This window comes from Perna viridis, chromosome 7, assembly GCF_037379345.1.
Source record: "Perna viridis isolate PV_CMFRI_1.1 ecotype Kerala chromosome 7, ASM3737934v1, whole genome shotgun sequence".
NCBI classification, from domain to species: Eukaryota; Metazoa; Mollusca; class Bivalvia; order Mytilida; family Mytilidae; genus Perna; species Perna viridis.
In genome coordinates, this window is record NC_142451.1 from 43,928,132 (window position 1) to 43,953,429 (window position 25,298).

Below are 25,298 nucleotides of genomic sequence, written 5' to 3' on the forward strand. Positions count from 1 at the left end.
ACCAAAAAATATAACAGTTGTTCCTTATAATTTAATTTTAATATCAAAATTGAACAAGTGAATCATTAAAAAATGCTGATGATGTCACAGTCACATTACAAAATTTGGTCTATGAGATGATGGGCATTTTTTTTCATATCCAATCAGATAGCATGTTAATTCTGAAATTAAATTATTTCTAGAAACAAAAAATGTAATCATGGTAACAGGAAAATTAATTGAGATGGGTATTTAAACAATTTAACCTTTTAATTGGTACTGTGTTTATAAGGAGGAGATCAGTTAGCCAACAATATTTTTGTAGTAAGTTTATTTTGAAACAAAGGAATCAAACTGTAAGAGAAACACAGAGGAATGCAAACCTTCTAGTTATATATATATATATATGAAGTGTTATTAAAACATGCAATAAAAAAGTTGTGTCAAAATCTGGAATCTTTGAAACATTTACTGGTGATAGAAAAAAGAAGGGATATGATGGAACAGTGTATAACCTAATTACAAAATAGTAAATACTTTCAGGGATCTCCCAAAGGTCTTCAACAAGTTTACATATTGGTAAGCTCTGAAACACCTCATATGTTCATTAATTGGTTTTATCAAACTGTTCATTTTTTTTACTTTGCTTCATAATGATTTGAGTTTTTATTTGAAAGAAGTGAATTTCTTTAAGAATGGAGTACATGAAGGTTTATTTCAGGCTCCCTGGTTTTTATTGTATAAAATTAAATTTGTGTAGCTGTACTTTATTTTATGGCTTTATAATAATAGAAGTATGTTTGATTTAAAATTTATTTCATTCAGACAGTTTTTTTTATAAGAAAAATGACTGCATGGTATATATTGTATTTCCATACATCTTCCTACTTGAAGGGCTGAATTCAATAAAAAAAATATACCGGTACCTTAACTTTTGAATTTTAAACTGAGCTTAAATGCAGGGCTAATTTTCCAGAGTGATGTACCTAGTTCTTCAAGTGGAGTACATTGATACTGAGATTATCATCACTAAATTACATTCATAACTGCATGTTCAGCAGAGCATTTTTTCATATAAATCTAATTTTATGAGCTATGTGATATCATGAAAATTTGCCAACATAAGATAAAATTGAAATTCATGCCAACAAATAATACATATTTCCACTTGGTATTTTTTTTGTGATCTAAATTCCTTAAATACTTCACTAGGTCAAACATTTATCTAGAACTTGTAAATGTACTGTGAAAGTATTAATTTTCGTATTTTTTCATGATGGACAGAAAAGCACGAAAAAAAAAGCACCCGTGAAATTGATTTTAAAACAGTTTATAAGGCTAATCATTTTTTGAAACTGCAAAAATTGATACAGGCAAATATGATAGAATCTGTGGAAATTGATATGTTTACAGTATACATACCTATTTTATTTGGAACTTCTAGGGTGTAAATGTGAGAAAATTAGCTTTCAAATGTGAGATTTATGGAAAACCATGGCTGAATTTGAAGTCAAGGCCAAAGAACACTTTCAACCCTGTATTATTGTTTTTCATTGACTTTTGAGTGCAAATTATTTTGAATGCACAGATTCCTAGAATGGAATTATTTTTTAAAACTATTCAATGAATGTCCCTTTAGACGGAAAAAAAAACAAAGTGCATAGAAATGAAAGAGAGTAAGGTACTGATGTATCAATTTGTGAATAATCAGTGTGATAGCTGCATTGTTGCATTGAGTCTTTGTTAAAACTAAAGTACTCAAATATATCATGAACAAAATTAGAAAAAAGGTTTATCTGATGATCCCACTTACCTCCATTCAATTTTTTTCATTGAAAAATTACCATAACTTCTGAACGCTAAGTGCATTCTATGCCATTATAAAACTCAAACTGTGTATTCTGGCCTAAAGTTTGGAAATATTAAGATAAAGCTCAGTTCATCATTATCTTAAAATTATAAGTTGTTGAGCAATAGGATACACTCAGATACACACAAGGATAATTATATTCATTGAAATATGTGGGGGGAGGGGGTAAAACAGAGACAAAATGTAGAAGAATTCAAGTAAAATTCAGTGAAAATTGAAATTAAGTAAATAATCCATGTTCCTCCAAAAACTGTGGACCTATGTCTTTTAGAAACACCCCAGGGTTGGTCTTGGATATAAACTGCAAGCATGACTTCATAGGGGATGAAACCATTATATGTCTCCATAAAATAGGGAAAAAAAATGTTAAAAGAACGAAGACCATTGCTATATGACATTTTGACCCATAGCAGTCACCCAGACAGAGAAATTAGTGTGGACATAGCAGTCACCCAAACAGAGAGATTAGTGTGGACATAGCAGTCACCCAAACAGAGAGATTAGTGTGGACATAACAGTCACCCAAACAGAGAGATTAGTGTGGGCATAACAGTCACCCAGACAGAGAGATTAGTGTGAACATAACAATCACCCAAACAGAGAGATTAATGTGGACATAGCAGTCACCCAAACAGTGAGATCAGTGGGGGACATAGCAGTCACCCAAACAGAGAGATCAGTGGGGGACATAGCAGTCACCCAAACAGAGAGATTAGTGTGGACATAACAGTCACCCAAACAGAGAGATTAGTGTGGACATAACAGTCACCCAAACAGAGAGATTAGTGTGGACATAGCAGTCACCCAAACAGAGAGATTAGTTTGGACATAAGTCACCCAAACAGAGAGATCAGTGGGGGACATAGCAGTCACCCAAACAGATTAGTGTGGACATAAGTCACCCAAACAGAGAGATTAGTGTGGACATAGCAGTCACCCAAACAGAGAGATTAATGTGGACATAACAGTCACCAAAACGGAGAGATTAGTGTGGACATAACAGTCACCCAAACAGAGAGATTAGTGTGGACATAGCAGTCACCCAAACAGAGAGATTAGTGTGGACATAGCAGTCACCCAAACAGAGAGATTAGTGTGGACATAACAGTCACCCAAACAGAGAGATTAGTGTGGACATAGCAGTCACCCAAACAGAGAGATTAGTGTGGACATAGCGGTCACCCAGACAGAGATCAGAGGGGGACATAGCGGTCACCCAGACAGAGAGATCAGTGGATGACATAGCCGTCACCCAGACAGAGAGATCAGTAGGGGGACATAGCGGTCACTCAGACAGATCAGTGGGGGACATAGCGGTCACCCAGACAGAAGATCAGTGGGGGACATAGCGGTCACCCAAGCATAGAGATTAGTGGGTGACATAGCAGTCAGCCAAGCAGAGAAATCAGTGGGTGACATAGCAGTCACCCAAACATAGAGATCAGTGGGTGACATAGCGGTCACCCAGACAGAGAGATCAGTGGGGGGACATAGCGGTCACCCAGACAGATCAGTGGGGGACATAGCGGTCACCCAGACAGAGAGATCAGTGGGGGATATAGCTGTCACACAAGCATAGAGATCAGTGGGTGACATAGCAGTCAGCCAAGCAGAGAGATCAGTGGGTGACATAGCGGTCACCCAAACATAGAGATCAGTGGGTGACATAGCGGTCACCCAAGCAGAGAGTTCAGTGGGGGACATAGTAGTCAGCCAAGCATAGAGATCAGTGAGGGACATAGCGGTCACCCAAGCAGAGAGATCAGTGGGTGACATAGCAGTCACCCAAACATAGAGATCAGTGGGTGACATAGCGGTCACCCAAGCAGAGAGTTCAGTGGGGGACATAGTAGTCAGCCAAGCATAGAGATCAGTGAGGGACATAGCGGTCACCCAAGCAGAGAGATCAGTGGGTGACATAGCAGTCACCCAAACATAGAGATCAGTGGGTGACATAGCGGTCACCCAAGCAGAGAGTTCAGTGGGGGACATAGTAGTCAGCCAAGCATAGAGATCAGTGAGGGACATAGCGGTCACCCAAGCAGAGAGATCAGTGGGGGACATAGCAGTCACCCAAGCATAGAGATCAGTGGGTGACATAGCGGTCACCCAAGCAGAGAGTTCAGTGGGGGACATAGTAGTCAGCCAAGCATAGAGATCAGTGAGGGACATAGCGGTCACCCAAGCAGAGAGATCAGTGGGTGACATAGCAGTCACCCAAACATAGAGATCAGTGGGTGACATAGCGGTCACCCAAGCAGAGAGTTCAGTGGGGGACATAGTAGTCAGCCAAGCATAGAGATCAGTGAGGGACATAGCGGTCACCCAAGCAGAGAGATCAGTGGGTGACATAGCAGTCACCCAAACATAGAGATCAGTGGGTGACATAGCGGTCACCCAAGCAGAGAGTTCAGTGGGGGACATAGTAGTCAGCCAAGCATAGAGATCAGTGAGGGACATAGCGGTCACCCAAGCAGAGAGATCAGTGGGGGACATAGCAGTCACCCAAGCATAGAGATCAGTGGGTGACATAGCTGTCAGCCAAGCATGGAGATTAGTGGGTGACATAGCAGTCAGCCAGGCATAGAGATCAGTGGGTGACATGACAGTCACCCAAACAGAGAGATTAATGGAGTCTGAGACAGAAAATTTCTTCCAACATTTGCAAGTTTGCCTTAGTAAGATGGACATAATTTATATCTATCTTCATCATTTGTCATTTCAAATAAGAAATTTATACTGTGTTTCGAGACTTACTGCATTATACATTGTCTTTGTATGGATTAATTAGTTTTTTCAAAGAGTCTTTGTGTTCTTTATTTGTATTGTAAATCTAAATATGTAAACTGAGTACATTCATTAACTGCAGTGGTGATTCCCATAAAAGGACAGTATTCCTCTGATGTTGACTTAATGACTGGAACATTAAACAACACTCCTCTTTTTCTGGTTGTTTCATTTCTTACTGGCTCCTTAACATATTTTGCATTTTTTTGTTATTGAAATGTTCTAATGAACTTCGCTGTTTTTATTGGTACAGTCTGTGAGTATTTGATTTTACATTAAATCTCTATACCCACCAGCAGATTTCTGTTAAACTTGTTATTTAATTACCCGTCTCCTCAAAAACAACCTAAAATCATGACACACACCTGATCTGCTTTAAGAGGAGAGTGTACTTAAAGGAAAAAATCATATAAGTAATTATTAACTTCCATATGTTGCCATTAACATAAACTGATCCAATATTTATATTTGTATTTACTTACCAATGTCTAAGGATTTATGACTGGTCCTCCTACAGAAGATAAAATCTCCTTAGAAGGAGGAAGAATAGTTTAATCTGAAAATTTTGTTTTAATGATTACATCAGATATTTGGACACTGATCTGTTATCATAATGTTTGGCATTGAAGTATCACTCATATTAAAGTTGTCTACAGTTAGGTCAATAGTGTTTTTTAGAAGATGATGACCCTTTTTAATAAGGGAGCAACTATTTGACTTCTACTGGGGAAAAGGGGGGGGGGTTGGTGCTAAGATAAAATTTTATGCCCCCTCCCCATAAAAAGCAAATTTAGCATGAAATGTTAAGAAAATTATAATGTTATTTTTAACACTTTACAATGTGGCAGAATCATACTTCAACCTTATATAAAATCTGACCTGAAGAGAAGCTGACCTCCCAGATTTAAAAAATGTCAATAAGAAAGATAAAAAGATGTGTATTCTTAAATCTTACTGCGAAAATACTTAGCTTCAGTATAATCATCAGACAGGTAATATAACTTCATGTATGTACTCTAACAACCCATAGGTGTCAGTTATGGGTGATATAACTACATGCATGTACTCTAACAACCCATAGGTGTCAGTTATGGGTAATATAACTACATGCATGTACTCTTACAGACCAATAGGTGTCAGTTATGGGTGATATAACTACATGCATGTACTCTAACAACCCATAGGTGTCAGTTATGGGTAATATAACTACATGTATGTACTCTAACAACCCATAGGTGTCAGTTATGGGTGATATAACTACATGCATGTACTCTAACAACCCATAGGTGTCAGTTATGGGTAATATAACTACATGCATGTACTCTTACAGACCCATAGGTGTCAGTTATGGGTAATATAACTACATGTATATACTCTAACAGACCCATAGGTGTCAGTTGTGGGTTATATAACTACATGCATGTACTCTAACAGACCCGTAGGTGTCAGTTATTGGTGCTATGACAGTTAGTTGCAATCCTTTGTTGCAGTATTGAAAGGTGTGCTTGGTGTATACCCCTAAAATTGAGAAATCTTTAGTTTTTTTGCATGAAATCTTAATTGTTTACCAATGCTGTCCTTAATTTTATGGCATAAATAGAATAAAAACCTAAGTATAGTGAAGCAAGAAAATCTTATGCTTCCTTAAACTTTAAATACTGGATCCATCTCTGGCAGTACAACAGAAAGCCATAGTATTGAGATGTATCCATCTTTAATTGGTTCATTCATTTATTGCTGCTGCCGTAGCAGAACATGCTTACCCTTCCAGAGCACTTGATTTCTTTTTTTTTAATTTGTGAAAGTTAATATTGCTATTGCTTAAATTTATGTGTTGTGTCTCATTTCCTTGTTCAGTATTTGTATTTTGTTATGTTGGCTTTATTGTGTATGTAGATCATCTCTGTTTCCTGTATGTTATAGTCATGTGCCTGGATTTTGAAGTCTCTGAATTGTCCTCTTATTGATGGTTCAATAATTCTTGCCAATATATATTCAGGGTGCATTGTGCTGAATCACTTCCACTGAGATTGGCTATCAATTTTTTAAACATATTTATTGTACTTAGTGATGCCATATCTCCAAATCTTACAGCTGATATGGGACTTGTATCTCCGGATTTAACAACTGTTGTACTATATTTTCTGTTAAAATACTAAATAGTTGAATTTTTACATCAAAAGTTTGTTTTGGCTTAAAAATCTCCAACATGGGACAGTGGGGAGAATCTCCCAAATGAACTTATCTAAAGGTTAATGAAATATCTTCGACAAACTTAGGATTTAAAGTTCCTTAGAGTCTTCAAAGTTTTAAAGTCAGTTTCCAGAAAATTATGAAGCACCAAGCATTCATGTATTTTCAGGGAAGTACTGATCTTAATATTATTGTTCTTACAGAAACTGATATATCATCAATGACAGACTGAAGATTTGTGACTTGGCTTGGTTCCATAGCAACAGATGTTTACCAGGTAAAAACCACTTTTTAATGGTGTAATTTTGTGTGTTCTGGAGTGTTACTATTGTTGTAAATATTGGCAGGTACACAAATTGTCAAAATTACTATTACAGTCACAGAACTGATGGTTTGGCATGTTCTAAAATATTTATAAAAGAATGGAAAGCTGGATGGGATGATATTTTGTTATTATCATTATTATGAGATTCAAGGTTGGCCATAAGTTTCTTTTTGTCTTGACATTTTTACACATCCATATTTCTATACAGGACATATTAATAATTAAACATTCACCGGTATGTCTGTCTGTCTATCATTCGCACTTCCCAAAATAACTCAGAAATGTTTCCACCAATTTTCATGAAACTTGAGTGAATTGTTTCTTCCTGTTGATCTGAACTCTTTCCCAATTTAAAAAAAAATTGTTTGTTAGGCCACATCAAGTTAATTTGTAGATTCTCATCCACCAGCAACTAAAAAAATGGGGCGGGTTGGAGGATTTTATTTTTTATTTTTTATTTTTCCAAGATTTGTAAAATCTTATTTTCACTGAGGAATATGTTGAAGAACTTCTGTAAATGTGTACTTTGGTTATGTTTGTGCTATACCAAGGTTTTATTTCTTTAATTCCCCTTATAATGCGACTAACAACGAAAAACTATCCTAAGATCTGCCGAAAAATATCAAGATATTCTGTAAACATACACCATGTTGCTTGTTTTTCGACTGGAAGTCTATAGTGTTGTGTATAAGTAGAGTCATGATGGATACGGACATAAAAGAAATCCGGAAATTTGAACCACCGTAAAAAAATCAAAAGTAAAAAAAATTGGGGCGGGCCCTTTTGAGTGGGGGTAGGCAGAGATGAGAATCTACAAATTAACTTGATATGGCCTTACATTTAGGAAAAAACCTTCTTTCCACATATACTTTAAATGAGGTAATATTATGCTGCTTTTTGTATCTGTAAATTTGTTTTTTTTAATCACCTTCAAAGTTATGAAAGAATTAACATTCCTTCCATTCTTCAATTATTCTGTAATAAATGTAAATACATACATGTAGGTCAACTGCCAGTGAAATAGGTTTGCCTCTATCTTATATTTAAAATTAATCTCAGATTTGATTTCCCATTCCATTCATCCACTTATTTCATAATTTGCCAAATTATTATGAGCTGATGAGATACATGTGCTTTTTATCTATATATAAATTTGAAACATGCTATTGATTGTATATATGTAAATCATGGGTTGATATAAGTGATCAGATCTTGGTGGTGAAGGACAAAAGCTATATTTTATTTTATTGCAGACACTTCTTAGTGGGCTTCTACAGGGGGTTCAAGGAGCCATGCAGGCAAGAGTTAGTCAAATTGAAATGTAGGCTTTGATTTGGCAGTGTTATAAATGTTTTGAAGGTGGAAATTTAACTTTCAAAATTGATAATGGTATGTTTTCCATCAAAATTATCAGAAATTTGACCTAAAGTAAAAGATTAAGTACATTTATAATATTGTTTAGTTGACTTACATGCATTTTTATTTATTCTTTATTTGCCCAGTTTATTCATACACTCCTGTTTTGATGATAAGGTCCTGGTATACTGCTTTTTGTCTATCTGTCTGTTTGGACAATTATGCATGTCAAAGTTCAATGTCAACAGGTCACGTTTTGTTTTGCAACATCCTTGTTTACACTCTTTTTAGTGTTTTTACCATATTTGGTTTTTAAGTGAATCCTGATATTATTTTAAGGTCAAAGGTCAACTTCACTGTATCACACTCATCAGCTAAAAGCATGTCTTAAAGTCAGATTCATCCACTTGTCATTGATATGGCTCTCAGTCATTCACACACAGTTTTTTGTGCTTATGAATGTGGGATATTTTTTATCTTTTAATAATGCTAAATACTGTATGGCAGGTGTAAAATTTCCCTATTTTGTGGCAGAAAGGTATTCAAAAAAAAAAAGTTTGTAAGCCATAAGTAAATTTCTTGGTGTTTTTAGTCAGGCCGCTAAAATACGCCAAAATTAGCACCCCATGAAAATAACCTGCTATACTGTATTAAGCAGAGACTGTTTTTTACAGGGAATATTTTAAAGACTTTTTGATAAGATGTACAAATTACATAGACAAGTGCATGATGGCAACCAGTGGCGAGAAGATAGATTTACCATAAAAGATACAGGAGGGACTTGAATAAAATGAAGATGTTGTCTAAAAAGCCATATGATTTAGTGTCAGAAGATGGGTATGACACAAGGATTCCCCTCCATAATGATGAGGCATTTCAACATGGGATTCACTTCCAGGCTAAGGTTTGTTTAACATCATATTATGTTCACTCTTATCAAATTTCTGTTTTGTGGGACTTATTCATTTTTCACTACTGGTATGTAGAATTTGTCACAGAAATCAGAACAGATTGATTTCAAATTTGGCTTGTGGCTTTTTATAGATTAGGCATATATTGCAAAAGTATGCTTTCTGATATCAACTTCTGATAAGAGTGGGGGTATACCTAGCACGACAATGAGTGCATCTTAATTTTTTTAATACTATGCCTTGAACAGAGTATACTGCTGTCAGCTTTAAATTTCCATAAGAAGGGCATGGGTCCAATATTGTTGTCAACATGGCATTTCTTTGATACTGTTATTAGTTGGATCTGTCATGTGACTTTCATCATCACATGACTGAATAAAGATTAGTTTGTTAGATAATCAATTTCTGATTAGAAATCAGACGGACCATTGCTTCATTTTAGAGGTAATTATTTCTTGTCAACTTTGCAGAATCTGCATTATTTGTTCACTTTGCTGGATATTCTTACACAATGAACCGGAGTGACACAATAAATGCAGGGCTGTTTGGGAAGGCACTATAAACAAAAGATAATGTTTATCTGGAAACAATTGTCTTCAGTGTTTAATATACCCTTGGTGTGTTGAGTCTAGACTAGAATTGACTTTATAGGGTCATGTTTGTTTGTTGCTCCTGTTCATGGTGATAGGATACCTAGTGTGTTCACTCAATCTGAGGAAAAATAACATTTTCTCTAGTCTGTAGAAAAAAACCTTGGCTTTTTTTAATGATGTTATGTGGCAAAAGCTATCAAATTCTGTATCTGTGATGGAACTAGGAAATGTTCTATCGCATATTTATCTTCAATGTCATAAATAATTTCATCAAAGTTTGATATTGTGTAGTGGAGGGGCAAAAGCCATGTGAAGTAAATTTTCCTCCTAATCTTATTTTGTATGAAGTTTCTTATGTAAATTGCTGTTAACAGTCCATGAAATCTAATTTACTGATGTAATACAATCATGAAAGTAAATTTTTAACATAATGGCACCTTTCCTTTCATCTTCGACTCAAATCTCACATAATCATTTGTGAATGTGAACATCAAGCAATGATATATTTCAGAAAGATTTTAATCAATTTTGGAATGCAAAATGTGATAAAAAGAATATTGTGAGGATACAAAGTACAAGACTAGAAACCTCAAAATTTCTTTATTTCAAGGTGTCAAACCTCAAAATAGCCATAAGACTTTATTAAAGCCTATCAAAATAGCCTGTAGATCTCATTTCAGGCCTGTATAAATAGCCTTGACCCCATTTTAGGCCTGTAAAAATGTCCTTAAAACCTTATTTTTGGTCAGTCAAATCCTAAATAGCCACTAACCTTATTTCAGGTTTTTCAAATGTATTTTTTTGTTTTTCAACACTTTCAAGAAAAATGGTTGCAGGGTTGGGATTTAGTAAAACCTGTCCTAACTGGCCTTCCAAGGATGAGCAAAATCATGGTCACATAACACAAGTAGTGTTTTTTTAAACAGGTTGTTTCAATGAAGGGCTGTTTTAAAAATAAATAAATGTTTATGATTTCAAAAACAGTATTATTACTGAATACTGATCGTTACGAAGAAAGGTTTGGCTGTAGTTTTTACTTCATGTTTAATTTTGTTTCGATAAAATTCTTCTTTGGTGTTTCTAAATTTCCCATAAATGCTTTGTGGTTATGAATTAGTACTGTTTTGTTGATGTGGGCCTCAGATTATTCTCTGTAGGCTATTGGTTTCCTTTGGTTTTTTTATCAATGAATAATTTAAAATTGGAATCTTTTTGAATACTTGTAATGGGAAGTCCAAATTCCAAGAGCAGAATTGCTATTTAGTTTTTGGGAAGAAAATATATACAGAAAAAAAACAGAAATATCACACCTCATTCAACATGCTTGAGGCTGAAATTAAGCTAATTTAGGCAATTTTTAAAAATTTAAGCCTTAAAAAGTAACTTTTTTGGAGTATGTTAGCAGGAGGACAGGTATTTTTTTTATTCCTTAAAATTTTTTACTTTAATCTTTTGAAATTACGACTTAGTCTTACCTCATTTAAGAAGGCAAATATGATGCCTATCATTCTTACTTACTGAGTTCCTAATTTTTTTTTTATGAACTTCTGGTACATACTATTACTAGAATTTAAAACAGGTTCTTTGTTAGCTAAGGTACATTATTTTATTCAATTAGTGATATTTACTTCCTGGTGTTTGCAAATTGGGTTTCCTTTTACTGTAATAAAAATTTTTGATCATACACATTCCATCAATCAATAAGATGATTTTGTCCAGCAGAAATTAAGTTTATTTTTTCATTTCAAAAGAATTACAAAGGTTTGTTTTAATATTGGTGAATAGGGAGGAGGTAATTTTTTTGTGTCATTATGGGGAGTGGGTAGTAGTTTTTACTATGGTAATGAGTGCAGTAATTTTTTTCAGATATATGGATACCTTTACATTTTAAATGCTCAATTCCTTTAAAAAAAAATGGATCATATTCAAATGTTAAACCTCAGCCAATATCTTCCTAGAAATCAGAAATTCCGAAACACGAAGATGCAAAAAAGCAATTTGTGACTCATCAATGCAAACGAGCATAAACTACAGCTTTCTTTGTTAGTTTTCAGATTAATTTAAATGATAAAAGAAAAATGATGAAAGAAAGTTTCACTCTTGAACTTAACATGCACTTATGTTTTCATTATGATCAATAATTTTAATCTCTATAGGAGAAAAAATCAGCAGACGACAGTGTTCAATTTATCTTCTGCACATTTTGGTATGAAAGCTTATGTTTTGCAATTCAAATGACTGTCTAATGCCTAGATATTGTGATTTATCATGTGAGACAGAAATTAATCTCAATTGTTTATCCCTTCAAAGTAATCAACAATTGTCTTTTGTTTGACTTCAAAGGGTATGTAGTAAAATATAGATAGGACTGGATTCTTGAAATGGAGTGCAATCAGGAAAATGGTCTGTCAATAAAAACACTCTGTATGTGATTCTGTGATTCTGCTATTAAATTATTGTTCAAAAGGTCTCTAAGAAGAAAGCATGCCTTTTACAAAAAGAATTTTAACATGAATTACATACTCAGGAACAGTTCCTACATATGTTTTTATATGTTTTAAAACATATGGAAACATATGTTTAGGACCAATATGATAATAGATTTATGTACATTTAAAAATACATGAAATCATGTTTTTCAAAAATTATATGAAATCCTATTGAAAACATATAATTGAAGTAAGATTTGCTTTTCTTGTTTTTGATAAATTAATTTTTTAGTCAGAAACATATGTAAAACATATGAAAAAAAAAATTCCTTTTTTCTGTTTAGACATATGAATGGAAGAAGGAATGGTTCATTTATTACACTTGACCTTTAGATATTTTCTGAAGCATTATACAGTCTTTACTTAAATTTTTTATTGGCCAAATTTCACATTTAAAAATAGGGTTATAGTATGGTGAATGTTGTGTGGGCAGGCGGTCAGGGAAATTATTTTGGTATCATTTTTCTCAGTAACTACTAATCACACTATCTTGATATTTGGTATCTAGGATCAGGTATAGGTCCCAAATTGTTGGATTTGATTTCAGGCCTGTCAGACATCTACTTCCTGTTTAACAGAATTCAGCCATTTTCAGAAGAAATTTTGAAATAGGATTACCATGATATGGTATATATTTTTTATGAAAGAAAAATATTAACTGGTCTACCTATCAATGTTAACATTATAATTTTTCAACTGGTCTACCTATCAATGTTCACATTATAATTTTAGGGTAAGTGTATATTGAATGTAATTGTAATTTTTATTCATGTATTATAATTCTGACTGTACCATTCTACAACCATTTTGGGGGAGACAAGTGTTAGACTACACTAGTAGTACAACTAAAACATTTAAGTTGTGCGAGGTACACCCCCACTTGTATGGCAATCCTTTGAAATAGGTAGTTTGTAATGAATAGAAACCAAATTCACTTACAACATATGACCCATCTTTATGAATTTAAATAAATCCATCAGACTGGGGTCAGATAATTATGACTAAATTTTGACACAACTAGAAATAAATGTTGAGCAAAGTGAGGCAAAATATTATGGGAGTAGAATTTGTTACAAATCGATATTTCATGCAAAAAAAAACCAAACAAACAAAAAAAAAAACCCAACACATTTTTCCCAATTTTAAGGGGCACACACAGGCTGCACCCCTGTCAGAATCCATGCCTGGATTTTACAGGATTCTGGAAATCTTGATACTAGTATTTGATTAAGAAGGTAACCTCTGTATTTAACTTTTACATCAATCAGCAATGTTTGATGTTCAGATATTACCCAGAGCCTGATTTATGAGATTAACATTTTCTTGTTTCCTTTCTCTACTTCCTTTTAGGTTCACTTTCCATTTAGTATTGTCTCCCAAAAGACCTGTTACATCTTCAACCATTCTGCTGAAACATATGCCATACACTATGAAGTGGAAATTCAATTTACTCAATGTTCTTAAGTTATATTTATTGCCAACTTTGGTCATAGATCTATTTTAGATGATGGTTGATTGGATGTTTTCTGTCAAAGTATATATTTTATGGTCTAATTTGGAGAGACTAGGATGGAAATCTTGGAATGCAATATTTTTGACAGCCCACAGTATTGTAAGAGCATAAGATGTGGTATTGATTTAGAGTAGATTCAAGACACTTTACATCTCGTTTTTGTTCTATGTACTAATTGAATATTTCAAGAGCAAGATGGTAATGGGTTAAGCCTGTCATAAGGCAAGGTACAAAAAATTACGTGAACTAAGTGGCAGGTTGTGATATTTCTATGAACATTAACATTTTGTGAACCTTGTCCGATGGGCAAGTTGTCCAAATTGATAACTTTGGTTGAAAAATACATAAAATTTAGTTGTCCTTTGGGCAAATGTAATTTTACTTCTGCTTGTCCCTATGAACTTAAACTGGGCAATTAGACAGCCATTGATGTCAGACACTAAGATGTTTTTCCAGTTGTCCCTTTTGTCTATTTTCTGGTCTTTCTTTTATTCTATTGGCCTTTATTTATTTTTTATTCACACTTTCTCTTAGTTCTGAATTATCAATGTGACATTCTTTGATTTAGCCTTAAACACAATCATCTTTGCTTGGCCTCAATGAAAGTTATGATGACTTTGTCATTAAAGGACCAGTTTAGCTTGTATCATTGAGGATTTACAAAATCATACAATGTATTACTAAGGTTGTCAATGTTAATCACCATAGAACTATTCAGAGTGATAACTTGTTGCTTCAATGAACAGTACTCATTTTGGAGCTGAAGATTCCCATAAAACTAATTGTTCTGTCTCTTGTTTTTTTTCTCTCACATTATTTGATGTTCCATATAATTTCTGAGTTGGTATTCATCCATGTTAGGGACACTTTATTTCAATATTAATGAAGAAATATTGTTTTACCAAACATTTTTGAAATTGTCAAGCATTTTATTTTATGGTAATAAGCTGCACAAGTTTTTTTTGTTCTATCTTTAGCTTCTTGTACAAATAAGCTATTGGAACTAGGTTATGATGTGACAAAACTTAAGTAATCACTTTCAAAATCATGAACTAATTGATTGTCTTCTCCATGAACAATGAATAAGTTACTTTTTAAACTAACCCCATTCTAAAGGATGGGGAGGGGGTATACTGTTTTTTTTCTGTGTGTCAGTGTTTTACTAATATTTTTTTGGTCATATTTTTCTCAGCAACTATTCATCAAAGTGGCGTGAAATTTTTACATGTTCTTCCTGTAGGTTTGCCATATGATGGGATACATTTTCAAAAAAAATTTTGAACAACTTCCTGTTTATTAAGGACTTTGTTTATTTTTGACATATTTTGAAAGTCAAAATTTTTGTTGAATTTTTCTCAGCAACTGTTAATCACAGTGGCTAGATATTTTAATCAATATTTTTGTGATTTACAGATTATTCTTTTTGTCAATTTTACTCATATGAATATAATGCAGTAGATTTTAATATCAATTTATACTTTTATTTTACATTTGTTTAATTTTTAACAAATCATCCATCATTTTTCGTAACAAAACTACGATCAGATCGGTCATCCGTTATAGATCTGTCAGCGATCAATCATTCAGTGGTCATCGATCCGTCAAATCTATACTGTAGATAAACATGAAATTTGTAACACACAATATAGAATTACTGTCTGGGTTGTAAAAGATTAACTTTTTAGACTTCCTACTGTAAAGGAAGTAAAAAAATTATTTTTTTTACTACCCAAAATATGAAATGTAATAATTTTATTAATTGGTAAATATAAAAAATATAAAGGTCTTTCTGTGAAACAAAGGGAACAAGATGAAAACAAAGCGGAATATTTAGATAAACATGATATTTGTATGTCTAGGTAGTGGATTTCAGTAGATTAGTATAAACGGTTTTATTAAACCATAAAAACTTGCTAATTTAGTGCCAATGAATAGTTCTTTCTCAGTATCTAGCAGCTATGAGAAAACAGAAATGAATATATGATTTTAAGGTTTGCTTATGAGGGAAGCAGGTATTTGTTTATTGGTGATGTTTCAACCAACAGGGATATACATGACTCCCTAGAACACCCACCCTGTGCTGGAGTTAATAAGTACTTCTAAATTTTGTACACAATTTCTTACAGATGTGAGGGAAGTCACCCTATTTGTTAATTGGTGATGTCTCAACCACAGGGATATTTGTGACTTCCGAGAACATCCACTCTGTGCCTGAGTTAAAAAGTACTTCTAAATTTTGTACACGATTTATTACAGAATGATTTTTAGCCATTCATGTTTTTATATTCATTATAAGACGCTAGTTATGGTGGTCCCTAATCAAATGAAATGAGACATTTTTACAATAGCACATAAACTTTCGTTTTATGGAGGTAGATCTAGGATAAGGGACACAACTCTTACAAATCATTGGAACGTTTGTATTCAGCATTTTATATCACAAAAAATGCATAAGCATCAAAGTAAGTGGGACTGATTTCATTCTGTTTCAAATGAAAGCTTAATAGGCTTTGATGAAATTGAATATGATACAAACATATCACTGATTTCAAGAGTTTTGTTCCTTGCCCCAGGTCTACGTCCTGAAGGTCAATTGCAGTAAGAATCACCATTATAATGGTAATGGTGGTTAATGGTTCTGTTAAAAAAATTGTAGCTAAATGAACATTAAAACTTTTTATATGTTTTTAAATGAACAGATGTGTGTTTTCATAACTTTAAACTCGGTGCAAAAATAGTGTAATATCAGAAATCATTTTGCATATTAATTAATTTACAAATTATATCCTAAAACTCTCTGTAGATTTAATTTTTGATTTTGAGTATTAATATGCATTCATAATATTACCAAATTTCCAAATGATAAAAGCAAAATAAATTCTGATTTTACAGTTCTTAGTTCTGAATTTCAAGCAACTATTGATCAATCTCGAATTTTAAAAACTTGTTGAATGCCTTTTGTACAATTATAAATCATTTTATGTTATTATTTTGTATGTAAATTAAATATGAATATGTCCTGAATTTTTCCTTGCAAGTGAAGCTAGACTGTCATAATTAGTTACATGTGATATTCAGAAGAGAAAAAATGTCAGAGAAACCTTCATCTGTCGCAGATAAAGTTATAAAATTTGGAATTCATTTGTAAGAAATATGGCTTACAAATTCCCATCTTGTTCTCTTATTTCAAGATTGTTATCATCAAGTCAGATATAGTAAGTTATGGTTGGTAGTTCCTTTGTATAAATACAATTAGGAAAAAACAATATGTCCATGTTAAGTTCCTGAATGATGATTATAGGATTAATATTGATTTTGACCACAGTACATAAAGTTCACTACAGCAACTCAACTTTCACCATTTTACAACATGGTAAGAAGTTACGATGGAAGGAATTGTAGAAATATTTAAAAGTTTCACCAAGAAAGTTTTGAAGCCTTCATTATATACAATTTGACATCCTTTTTTGGAAATTGGTCCCTTCAGTGTTGTAAGTAGTCAGGTAGCTGTTCTGTGTTGTCCATAGTGTGGAGAGTATGACTGAAATAATCTGCTACAATAACATTGTCAAAAGGTTTGGTTAGTATATTCATGGGTGTGAATGGTTTATCCTTATCAATGTCTGGATGTCCAGGATATTTGTTGATAACTTCTCCAGCTGATCCAATAACAACAACTTTACCACCATCGTTGTTTGTCTTGCTGAAGTCTGCCACATATGTACTACCATTGACAGTAGTAGTGATTCTTATGGGATAGAAAAATATTGTTTTGTTGTCTCTATCAAGTTCATAAGTAGCTTCCATGTTCCCACTTTGGTTCTTGATGACTACTGGTCTTCTATCAGTGTTCACTGCTCTATGATGATTTTACCGTGTGAACGGCAGATGCCCGTAAAGATCCAATGTCATACTGATATTCTGTAGTTCCTGAGTCTGATTTGAAGGTCATATCATGAAACTGTCCATTTATCATTGACACTATACTGTAGCCATTATCCATCAGTTTAATATTGTGGATAACATTGTCTATGTGTGCATTAATCCACAAATGGTCTGGTTTATTTAGATTGAGTAATATATGGATAATTGCAGTATAGTCAGTTGTGAACTGTCCAACATCATAAATCTCAATTTTTTCGTCCAGTCTGAATTCCTTATTTACTGTTTTTAATGATTCAATTCCTATGGAAACTTGGAAACTGATGAATAATTTAGCTTACTTTCCGACAATATGACTTTTGATATTTTTCTTTTTCTGTCATCACAGAAGAATTTTGAAGCATCAACAATTTCGACCAAGGCATCAATTTTCTCATCTTTGGTTTGAGTGTCTGATTTGTATATTGCTAGTTTATTTCTATCCTTTTCAAGAATTTTATTGACACTTTGTTCTTCAGCATCTAACTCATCCAACAGCTGTTTATAGAGATTGTCAAGCTATGTTTTAATAGACCTTACATGAGCCAGAATGTCCCGTTTGGTCTTTTTTTAATTTATTTTTTTAATCTATGTTGATCTTTTCAAGCTTTTTCTGTTTTGTATTAACTTCTAACAGATCCTTTTCTATTTGTAACTTTTCCTTCATAAGTTTTTCTTTCCTTTTTAGGTATGCTTCCTTGATTTTTATCAAATCACACTTCTTGTGCTTTCTGGAAACACATGATGGACAAACTAGACCATCACAGGTCTGACAAAACAAAACTGGCAACAAGCTTGGCCTGGATGGTGTAGACAGGAAATATAGATGAAGTCCATTTCTATCTCATGGTGGCCCACTTCCTATTCTATAGTATTGAGATGAGTTAAAATGTGTACATGTCTTTGCATAGTTCTTGAATGGAATGAATTTTTTAAAACAATTTCTATTCAACCTCCAAATCATTTGGCATGTATAATGTTAAAGTTATGTCTGCCGTGTTGATGTTATCCATTGTTGATGTCAACTGACATTTTGTGACATGTATCAGTATTTTATTTCTTTGTAGTGAAGGAAGATTATGATTAATTTAGTGGTAATGGTCCCAATGTTTAGGAACTAGGGGCCAAAACGTGGTAAAAACTAGCATTTTTGGGGTTTCTGTACAATAACATGAGTATTAGGGTAAGGATGGGTCCCATGAAATTGTACCTCAACGTAAATATTCTTCAAAAGAAAGGTTAAGATTGATTTTGGGTTTTATGGTCTAATGGTTTAGAAATGTGTTGCCAATATTGGACTTGAACATGCATTCTCAATGGCTTTAGTATGGTTGTATTGATCTACATTGAATTGTACCACAAGGTTTCATTCCACAAAAGCAAGGTGATTGATGATAGGGGTAATGCCCTAACTTCCTTAATGATGGTTGATGATTGAGAAAGTGTCCTTACTTCCTTAATGATGATTGATGATAGGGTTAATGCCCTAACTTCCTTAATAATGGTTGATGATTGTTGATAGAGGTAATGCCCTAACTTTCTTAATGATGGTTCATAATTGAGAAAATGTCCTTTATGATGATTGATGATCGATGATAGGGTTAATGCCTTAACTTCCTTAATAATGGTTGATGATTGGTGATAGAGGTAATGCCCTAACTTTCTTAATGATGGTTGATAATTGATGATAGAGGTAATGCCCTAGCTTCCTTAATAATGGTTGATGATTTGGGATACAGATAGGGGTAATGCCCTAACTTCCTTAATAATGATTGATGATTGAGAAAATGTCCTTACTTCCTTAATGATGATTAATGATTGATGATTGATGATAGGGTTAATGCCCTAACTTCCTTAATAATGGTTGATGATTCGTGATACAGGTAATGCCCTAACTTCCTAAATGATGGTTGATGATAGACATAATGCTGTAACTTCCTTAATGATGGTTGATGATAGAGATAATGCCCTCATTTCCTTAATGATGGTTGTATGAACTGTTTATTTTTTTTTAGGAATTATATATTGTGATATAGTTTTAAGTCTCATTATAAAGGTCCTTTGATATGTGGAAACTTACGTAGAAATTAGATTTTTGGTGCTGTTTTCTGATCTTTTGTTCATTTTGAATACATGTTAGTTGAATTCTAAATGAAACATCGTAGAAAACACAGGATTTGCAGTAGTACTTTTAATAATAGCTGACTCAACTCAATATACAAGAATGCCGTAGCAACAAAACGTGATAAACAAAGTGCAAATGTGTGTACGGTGAGTTCGCGGAATATTTCATGGATACTACATTCCTCTGTAACTTATGAAAAAGAATAGAAACTTGAAAATTAAAAAAAAATAAAAGATTTACAATATGTATGTGTGTTGTTATTACTAATTTACCTTTAAAGTCTCTGATTCAATTAATAATTGAATTAAATTGAATTATCTATTTCATTACATAGTCATTGAAATGCATTGGTGCCTTAAGTTCGCATCAGGGTCTATCATTCACTATTTGCCTATTCTCACACAAATCTAATTTCTGTTCATTGTACACATTGTTCTTTTCACATGTTCTTCTGAGCAGATCCTCTCTCCAATCATCTGCCTGCACCTGCGCCTGTCTTGCAGGGGGGCCTATTATCTTCATCTACCCCCACCCCGCGCCTGTCTTGCGGGGGGCCCATAATCTTCCTCTTCCTTCATCAGTGTGTTAGCCACTTTAAACTTACTAGTGTCTCTGCGGATCTCCCTTCCATTTGTCAACCTTTTAGCGCCTATTGATGAACCATTAATTACAAACACAACATAGAATGAGGGTTCATATGCAGTTGACTATTTGTTTACTTTATTCTGCTCCAGTAGAACATAATCACCAATATGAAAGTCATGTTTCTTTGTATTTCAGTTTTCAGCTTGATTCTTGATCCTGTCTTTATAACACTTGTCTCTTTCATTAACTGATTGTCGATTGTTTGTTTGTCACTACATGTATTTGATCTACGAGTATATCCTAGTTTCGTTCTAACTTGTCGCTTCATAAGTGCCTTGTACGGTGATACTCCTGTTGCTGGATGCAGTGTTGATTGGTATCCTACAAGCATTTCTTCAACTGCCATTGAACTATCCTTGTGCTGTAAATTTGCAATTTGTTCGGTCTTGTTAAGTACTTTCATGAAGGCTTCGGCCTTTTCATTTGCTCTCAGGTGTAAGGGTGTGATTTTATTATGCTCAAATCCTTCTTCAACAGCAAAGTTTGTAAATTCCTTAGAATTGAAGGGTGGTCCATTGTCACCCTGTAGTCTCCTTAATAAGTTTCCCTTTGGTTTGCTTACAAGAGGTCGTGTTTAATTTCTCAACCTCGGGGTATCATGTCCTTTTATCTATAACAACTAAATTGTAGTGTCCATCTGGATACGGACCTCCAAAGTCCACTGATACAACTTACCATGGATGCTCTGGTATTTCAGTCATTTTCAAAGGTTCTTTATTTTGTTGCTTAGTTGTTACTTGACACTCGAAACATTTCTTAATTATCTCCTCAACCATTGAATTCATTGTTGGAAACCAGTATTTTTCTCTCAACATTTGCTTTGTTTTTGTCATACCGAAATGTCCCATTTCATGCACAGCTTTAATCACTTTCTCTTGCAATGTCCTGGGCACAATACACATGCAAATGTGCCACACATGAGAATCATATGGTTTGCATCATATGATTATTATATGTTTCGGTATACATATGATTATTGCATGGTTATCATATGATTATCATATGTTTTTAAGCCAAAATTACCATATGAGAATCATATGATAATCATATGACTATCATATGTTCAATATCATATGATTGTCATATGAATTGAGCACCATATGTGGCACATAAGGGTTGTTCAATAAACTGAACCTTACTATTGATTTAGATTTTAAGACTTTTGGCCCTGTTTTCAAAATGGTCCACACATTGAGGACAGAATTGCGGTCAAATTAAACTTTTAATCGGATTGTGTATTTTGATTTTGGATTTTAAGCTTTGTCTTCAAATTAGTCCACAATGCAAATCAGTAGTTAAAAAAACTATGCCCAGTTTCAGTTGGTGAAATGGTCCTTATGTTAAGACTTACAAAAGTCTCTATTTAGCCTGACTTATAATACATTGAGTTAGCCACAGCCTACAAACAAGTATCACACTTATACATTTTTCTTTTGTTTGTGAAATCAATGTAAAAAAAGAGGCTGGCTGAAAGGGGCAAGATGGGGTAGGTAAACAGTTGTCCATTTAAAAAAAAAAAATGATAATTCAGCATACCAGATCTAGATACTGCAAATTTTTCTTTTTTCTTTTTTTCTTTGTTTTTGAACTGCATATTTAAATTTTTAATTAATTTAAAGGCTACTTTCACTTTGAATTCACTTCCTTGACCCATTTCTGTGAAGCCTGTCTGATACCTATTCCAGTTTGACTGAACGTCAATCGTTAGCCTCGCATGTGATGCTCGATAATAGTAAGTCAAGTAAGTAACATCAGTTTTTGAAAAGAAATTATGTACTCACAAAACAGGTACTTAAGTTCTAAAATAAGAATGACCCATAACCCTGACTTTATGTTTTGCTAATTTGTAATCACAATGATGATGGTGACAATCAGATAAAAGATGTTTGGTGTGAAATGGTATTTCCATTTATTTTAAGTAGTACAATGCTTACTTTGGGTCCCCAACCCAAAATTATATTAGAATGCCCATAGTGCCATTTAACTAAAATGTGTTTCAGATAGCACAGCACTTAAATCAATGGCATTAAGAAGCATGTTGTACAATGGCCTGGTGAAACATTATAATGATAAGTCAAACTTAGATATATGTCATGTGGTATCCATTCTTCTGTTTTTTTTTTTGTTCTGGTCAGTTTATTTTTTGCTAAGTTCAGGCCCTTGGACTTAGAAAATTCATGAATTATCATAGTTTTCTGCTTATTTTGGTCATGATTGCAGATATACATTAAACGTTTGGTACATTGCATAACCATGACATGTTACGTATCCACATACTTACAAATTATACATGAAGTTTGCGTTCTTTTCTCTTTAACATAAATTTCTTCAAATAGGACTTTGTATTGCAATGCAATACTTTCAGAGTGCCTGTTCACTGTATTGAACGAAGAAGAAAATTTAATCTTAGCTCCCACTAATAAGATTGATTTCAAATTTGGTGTGTGGCTTTATATAGATGGGGCATGTGTTGTAGATAATTTAGGATGCCTTTCCTGTATGACTAGGGGTATACCTAGTATGACAACAAGTGCAACTTCATAATGAACATATTTTTTGTTGAAGAAAAAAAAAAACGTGGCATAATTTTATTCTGCCTTACATTTTTTACACTGTGGACTTATTATATTCTTAGAAACAAAGCACAAAACCCATTATGGTCTTAGTAATAGTAATTTTAAACATTTCTGTATAGATTCTGTAGATGTTTTACTCAGGTGCATTAATTATCCCAAAAAATTCTGTAAATAAATGATTTTTACCATCAGAAAAAAATCATCACTAATTTACCCTGTTTCATCTCTGTTACCAATAAGAAATTGATTTCATCTTTTTCTTTGATGAAAACAGCCGTAGTGATTAAATTCTCCCACCCAAAGAGAAAGAAGAATTTGTTTTATTTTTCTCTTTACCAAAAAGTATTTAAATGTGCTTTAAGATAAGTTTGATGGATTGATAATCATCTTCGGAACAACCTGTTTTTTTATCATTTAAAGAAGAGAAATTACCTGATAAGAAAAACAGGAAATCTACTTGATTGAAATTATTCTTTGTATAAATCAGATTTCTGGTATAATTTTCAGTGTAGATCCATGTGAGAATCATGCTGGTGGTGATACATAAATTGAGGTATTTGGTGACCATGATGTCTGTCCATCTGTTCTTCTTACTGTTTGTCCATTCGTCAGCCCCAACTTTTTCATTAATGTTTTTTCTGCACCTTTGTCACAACCACTTTAAAGAAAGCTTTGCTTACAGTTTTGTTGTTTTTTTTTTCATGTTAAGATATTTTTATTGGTGAAATATACTCAGCATACCAAGAAACCAGGATAGCCAATAAGTTTCGTGATTACCCGGTAATATACTTGTGTTCATTAATTGATCATATTACAGCAAATAGAATAGTTAACTTGAGGAGATAGAGTTGGATTTCTTTTGATTAAATGACTTCTCTGAAGATAGTTAACTGGTCATTAGATGATTTGAATCTGTGTTTGATGGAAAGGTATAAATGTCCTTGGTCATAGGTCAGATAATTACTTATAGCAGTTCTATTGGTAATAGTCATGGAATTAATGCACAACTTACTGAAGTTAACTGCTATACTGGCTATAAGATTACTTAGGACTTACAGTTGATAACCATGTACCAAAATAATCGTTATAATTTGATAGTCATGCCCATGGCCTGTCTGTCTGTCTGTCTTTCCACATAAACATACAAAACATACTATGAATAGAAGTTTGTTAATAATGAAAGCTTATTATGGGGCCTGCTCGTCGTGACAATATAAGCATTTTATATTCATTCCTTTCTAACTAGAATTATACTCCTGAAGTATTATGTCAGCAGATATCCTACCAAATGGGCAGCACTGAAATGAAAACTTTAGGGAAATTGTCAGTTTTTGTCATTTATATTTTCAGTATATTGGTACCTTAGATATACCTCGTCCAAGCAGTCGTGTAGAGATTGTTGCTGCCATGAGAAGAATCAGGGTAAGATGTTCTTTGTATTCATTCCTACGATAACAGGAATAGAAATAATATGTTAATTACATGTAATTAAAATATGACCTACATTCAGTCACTGTGTGCAGGATTTTACACTATTATTTTCTACTTACTGTTCATATGTCCTTTTCAGAATCATCAGGTTTTCCCCTTCACAACCGTAAATGCTGAAATTTGATTGGCTGATAAGATAGGTCATCTGAACAGAAAGTAGAATAGGGTTTTGTTAAGAGGGTTTGTAAGTCTCGTTCTAATTTCAATTTCCTTCCTTTTTACACCCCCACTCAGAGTTCGGGTTCGTCCCTCATCTACTTCCTGTTTACCAATTGGCTTTGTAGATTTTAGGTATTGCATAATGGATATTCTCATAACAAATTTCTCAGCTTCTACAGGAGAGAATGCTTAGTTATTGGGTGTATTGCTTCAGCATGATGACTTGTACTGTATTTTAGTTTCCTAGCTTTGTTTGTTTGTTTGTTGGGGTTTAACGTCCGAGTAGCAATATTTCAGCTGTATCCTAGCTTTGACCGAAGTGGTTGTGTGGGGGCATTCTTAGCTAACATAGTGTGTTGAAATCT

General features: G+C 33.5%; 1 protein-coding gene across 5 annotated transcripts in view; it reads left to right on the forward strand.

Annotated features, from left to right (window-relative positions):
• LOC148612844 (uncharacterized) overlaps positions 1 to 25,298 on the forward strand; it is a 107,934-nt gene that overhangs the window by 25,470 nt on the left and 57,166 nt on the right. For 2 of the 5 annotated variants that reach the window (XM_088594668.1, XM_088594667.1), the window contains 3 exons: positions 7,033 to 7,106; positions 9,185 to 9,414; positions 24,634 to 24,705. In XM_088594668.1, the coding sequence (XP_088450794.1) occupies positions 9,301 to 9,414; positions 24,634 to 24,705 (186 nt within the window). In that variant the 5' untranslated portion in view covers positions 7,033 to 7,106; positions 9,185 to 9,300. Of the gene's footprint in view, positions 1 to 7,032; positions 7,107 to 8,415; positions 8,544 to 9,184; positions 9,415 to 22,357; positions 22,449 to 24,633; positions 24,706 to 25,298 lie in introns of those variants that run through there. The other 3 variants (XM_088594669.1, XM_088594671.1, XM_088594670.1) reach the window with 3 other exon arrangements.